Here is a 5047-nt window from a genome sequence, read left to right as displayed (position 1 = left end):
TATTTATAGTTGATTGAGGTTGGATATGCATGGTTTCTTGGCCGTCGTCTTGCATTGTCTTCTTCTGACGGGTGGGCATGCCGGCCGGAGACCGGAGAGACAGGGAGAGAGGCCGTTCGAGCTGAGGGAAATTGAAGAGATCAGAGGGACGACGACAAAGCAGAAAGATTAGTATTCAACAAGGTGAAGGTGTGGTGTGGACAGAGGAGAGGCGAGGGAGAAGAGGACAGGACAGTCGCCGAGTCGCGCACGCACGCAGGCGCGCGGGCGAGGATTGAGTTCCCCAAACTCAAGAAGATTATCTGTCACATCAAATTTGCGGTATATGCATGGAGTACTAAATGTAGATGAAATTAAAAACTAATTACATAATTTACTTTAACTTTACGAGACAAATCTTTTGAGCCTAATTAATCAATGTTTAGATAATAATTCATAAATACAAACAAAATACTATAGTGAGGAATCTTTTACTGTGTAAAGTTTGCACCTCCAAGTTGGCCGAACTAAACACGCTAAATGAGATGGATGGCACGGCACGGACGGCGTGGCGTGGAAATGAGAGAGAGCGATCCGATCAGACGACGATGATTTTTTCTGTTCGGATCCGATCCGGTCGTCGTCTCGTCTCTCTTTTCGTCGCCGGGTACGGGCAGCAGGCCAGTGAGGAGGCGCCACGTTCTACTGACGCAGCTCCTGATGTCATGTCTCTACTAGTCTGTTACCCAGTCCTCTCCCTCGTCGATCGCCTCCTTCTTCTTCTTCCCTTTTGTTTTTATATATACGCGTCCCCGTGGCAGCGGTCAGAGGCTTCTTCCTCCCTTTTCTTTCTTCCACCCACACCACACACCATTCTTCCTCCGTCTGAGTGAGATCAGTCTCCGTCTTGCAGGCAGCCGACGACGAATCAGATCGGACCTGGGACGATCTCATCCCCCCCCCCCCCACTTCTTGCATGGACAAGGCCCACCTCGGAGTCGGAGGAGGCCTGTTAGCTCTCGACGCGTCGCCGCGGCCCCTCGGCTTCCTCAATCTGCTACCGCCCACGACGTCGCCGCCGTTCCACAGAACAGGAACAACCACCATGGAGGCCGCCGACGACGGAAACGGAACACCGCCAGGCAGGGGCCGTAGGTCCATCGAGGTGGACTTCTTCTCCGACGACAAGGACAAGAAGACCGCTGCTGCTGCAGCTAACAACAAGACCTGCAGGACCACCGGGCCGCCGCCGGCGGGATCGGGATCAGCAGCCAGCTGCCTCGCCATCAAGAAGGAGGACCTCACCATTAACGTACGTTACTTACTACCTTGTGTTAATTACTTGTTTCATTTCTTCATTGGATTAGAGTAGCAGCAGATCTTTTTTTCCTTCTTCGATCCGATCCCCCCGCCCCCTTGTGTGTCCTTGAATTCCCCCCGTCGACGAGTGACGACGATGACCGACCCATGCGTGATGCGTACGTGCAGCTCCTTCCCGGCACCAGCAGCAACGCCAACGACGACGAGGCGGCCACCAGGCTCCGGCTGCCGGGCCAAGACAAGCAGAGCAGGAACACCAACGAGGTATGCGCTGGCCATCTTTTTATTATTTCTTTATTTACGTATATACGTGTTGTTGATTGATTTATCGATTGCAAACACACCGCCCGCCGGCCGCCGAGCGTCGTTGATGCCCATGCCATGTATAGCGGATCGATCCGATTCAATTCGGATCTGTCCGCCGCCAGCGCTGCCAGTTATTACACCTTGACTTGATGCCCTTGCAGCTTTCGGCCTTGCAGGCGGAGCTTGCGCGCATGAACGACGAGAACCAGCGGCTGCGCGGGATGCTGACCCAGGTCACCAGCAGCTACCAGGCCCTCCAGATGCATCTCGTGGCGCTCATGCAGGCGCGGGCCGGCGGCCCGATGCTGCCTCCTGTGGCCCAGGCGCTGCCGCCGGCGACCGACGGCGCTGCTGTCATGCCGAGACAGTTCCTCGGCCTAGGACCGGCGGCTGCCGAGGAGACGTCCAACTCGTCCACGGAGGTGGGCAGCCCGCGGCGGTCGTCGTCCACCGGCGGCAACAGGCGGCAGGAGCTTCAGGCGGAGCGCCGCGACAGCCCGGACCCGGCGGATCCGTCGACAACAGCAAGGCAGCAGCAGCAGGAGGCCAGCATGAGAAAGGCTCGCGTCTCGGTGCGCGCGCGATCCGAAGCGCCCATCGTAAGTCGTCTGTCTCAGTTTGTTTTCCTTTGTTCCTCACACATGTGGTTTCCTTCACCTGACATCCATTGCAATGGACGGACGGCGGTGCACGCAGATCGCCGACGGCTGCCAGTGGCGCAAGTACGGGCAGAAGATGGCCAAGGGCAACCCATGCCCGCGAGCCTACTACCGCTGCACCATGGCCAACGGCTGCCCCGTGCGGAAGCAGGTGAGGAGACGGGACCCAGTCAACGCCACGCACCTTCAGTTCTCCCTTTTCTTTTCCTGCATTGGTTTGCATTTATTTGCGTGTTTTGACCGGACGTCCTCTCGGACCTTGGACCGGGAGGGATGCTTCTTTCCTTTCCTTTGTGCATGCTGACTTTGACTGACCAGCTGGCTGCATCTGGCACACGCAACGCACGCAGGTTCAGCGCTGCGCCGCCGACCGCTCCATCCTCATCACCACCTACGAGGGCACCCACAACCACCCGCTCCCGCCCGCCGCCATGGCCATGGCCTCCACCACCTCCGCCGCAGCCTCCATGCTGCTGTCCGGCTCCATGCCCAGCGGGGACATGATGACCTCCAACTTCCTGGCGCGAGCCGTGCTGCCGTGCTCCTCCAGCATGGCCACCATCTCCGCCTCCGCGCCATTCCCCACCGTCACGCTCGACCTCACCCACGGCCCGCCCGGTGGTGCTGGTGCTCCTGCTGCACGACCGCAGCCGCACTTCCAAGTGCCGCAGCTACCGCACCAGCAGGTCCAGCACCACCACCTGCAGGCGGCGGCCGCTCTCTACAGCAGTCACCAGTCTTCGTCCAAGTTCTCCGGCCTGCACATGTCATCGTCATCGACATCGGACAATAACAATAATGTTGGCACTGCTAGCAGAGCCGCCGTGGCAGTGGCTGACGCGCCGCCGCACATGGACACCGTCACCGCGGCGGCAGCGGCCATCACAGCGGACCCCAACTTCACGGCGGCACTGGCGGCGGCCATCACCTCCATCATAGGTGGAGGAGGCCATCCAATTCCAATTGCGATGCATCAAGGGCAAGGGCAAGGGCAAGGGCAGCAGCAGCAGGGTCCGACTCCGACCCCGACGAGTAACAGCAACGCCAACGCCAACAACAACAACAATGCGGTGGTGACAAGCAGCAGCAACAACACGGCGACCAGCAACAGCGAGACCCAGTGAACATAACATACGTACATACATACAACCTGCAAGATCACCTCATCAGCTCCGCTTATTAGCTAGCTCAAATGATTTCTTAGCTTGCATTTTCTTTTTCTGTAACTTGTTTCTCAGTGGCACGGTTTTGTTAATTCTCTGCGGCAAAAAGTTGTATTGATTCATTATTTCCCTAACTTTAACTTTCTTTGCGTTGCTGCTAGGCCGGGCATCCAACTAGATACAGTGATACATAGGAGTCCTATTCACAAGGCATGCATGATGCAATAACTGATAATAGATCCTGGATCAATGGAGAATGAATGAATTTTGGTACTCGACCGATCCTATTCCAGCAGTATATATTCCTACATGGGAACAATCTAGTATATTAATTTTTCGATTTCATTTAGTATTCCCGGCCATGCTGGAGTAGCTCTTTAATTCGATGATCGTGTTTTCTTAGTAGTAGTGTACTTCGTGAGAGAGAGTATATTCAGTAGCCAACTACAAAATAAGTTATTTTGTAGCCACCTTTATTTACGATAATTTTATATACTAATTTACGATAATGTCAATACATATTTACGATAGTTAGGTTACTATAACACATGAGGATATTTACCATTATGTTATAGTAAACCACTTAGTAATGAGTTATTATAATTTCGTAAATTAACATAGTAATTATTTTGTATTTACTATAACACATGGCTACACAATAAGTTATTTTGTAGCCAACTACAGGATAGTAGTTATTTATATATATATATACACACACACATTGAGAATAAAATTTGGTATTGTTTAGTACTCGCGTTTCAGTATTATTCAGTATTTCGGGATACTGGGTGTAGTATTGATTGATACTGGACGCGGTTCAATACTACTTAGTATTTTTTTCTGATTAGTTTTGCCTTGTAGTGTAGAATAATATTCGCCGTGTGTGTGTCTATATATATATATATATATATATATATATATATATATATATATATATATATATATATATATATATATATATATATATAACTACTGTTCTGCAGCTGGCCATAGAATAATTTATTCTGTGACCACTTTGAATTACGATAATTATTATATATATATATATATATATATATAATAATAATAATAATAATTTCTGGGTGGATCGCGAGAGACGACTAGACTACCAGGTCAGCACGGCCGTCAATGACCCGGCTAGTGTTGAGTTTCCAAAATTTTTTCAAGATTCTTTATCACATCGAATCTTTGGACGCATATATGAAGCATTAGATATAAATAAAAAAACACAGTTTAGATGAAATTCACGAGACGAATCTTTTAAGCTTAATTAGACTATGATTGAACACTAATTACTAAATAATAACGAAAGTATTATAGTACAATTTTTAAAAAAAAATTTCGCCAACTAAACGACGCCGGTCGCCACCATGCTGCCGTCCGGGACCGGGACAGGTACCTGCTTGCGTGTATTTGCGTGCTTCCATTGCATTGCATGCGAGACTCGTTTCCTTTGCATTGCGTGCTTCCGTTGCTAGCTTTAGTTTGGGAATCGCTCTCTTTAATTTCTAGTCCAAGTCCAACCTTGCGGCCGCTGATAAACCTGTGGAGTAAGGCCTCTCTAAGTGAAAGTTTTATGAGAATTTTATGCATTATTAAGAGCCTGGTTGCATCAAAAGG

General features: G+C 50.5%; 1 protein-coding gene across 3 annotated transcripts; it reads left to right on the top strand.

Annotated features, from left to right (window-relative positions):
* Positions 1-794: 794 nt before the first annotated feature.
* LOC136457367 (WRKY transcription factor 6-like) lies at positions 795-3561 on the top strand. 3 transcript variants are annotated; one of them, XM_066457393.1, is made up of 5 exons: positions 798-1291; positions 1468-1563; positions 1767-2204; positions 2302-2415; positions 2615-3561. In XM_066457393.1, exons 1-5 carry the CDS (start codon positions 956-958, stop codon positions 3386-3388), a joined length of 1758 nt encoding a protein of 585 aa, XP_066313490.1. In that variant the 5' UTR covers positions 798-955; the 3' UTR covers positions 3389-3561. The 3 variants fall into 3 exon arrangements, with proteins under 3 accessions (XP_066313492.1, XP_066313491.1, XP_066313490.1); XM_066457395.1 differs by lacking the exon at positions 2302-2415 and having other exon boundaries at positions 795-1291; XM_066457394.1 differs by lacking the exon at positions 1468-1563 and having other exon boundaries at positions 797-1291.
* The last annotated feature ends 1486 nt before the right edge of the window (positions 3562-5047 follow it).

The sequence above is a fragment of the Miscanthus floridulus genome, chromosome 6 (genome assembly GCF_019320115.1).
Source record: "Miscanthus floridulus cultivar M001 chromosome 6, ASM1932011v1, whole genome shotgun sequence".
Lineage (NCBI taxonomy): Eukaryota > Viridiplantae > Streptophyta > Magnoliopsida > Poales > Poaceae > Miscanthus > Miscanthus floridulus.
The sequence above is the reverse complement of the archived record's forward strand: the minus strand, read 5'-3'. Positions and strand labels throughout refer to the sequence as shown.

What these genes read in the sequence shown, in the direction of transcription:
- LOC136457367 (XM_066457393.1), top strand. Translation starts at nt 956, where the DNA reads ATGGACAAGGCCCACCTCGGAGTCGGAGGAGGCCTGTTAGCTCTCGAC. An exon ending in AGAGCAGGAACACCAACGAG is followed by an intron (nt 1,564 to 1,766) that starts GTATGCGCTGGC and finishes ATGCCCTTGCAG; the next exon opens with CTTTCGGCCTTGCAGGCGGA. An exon ending in GCTGCCCCGTGCGGAAGCAG is followed by an intron (nt 2,416 to 2,614) that starts GTGAGGAGACGG and finishes CAACGCACGCAG; the next exon opens with GTTCAGCGCTGCGCCGCCGA.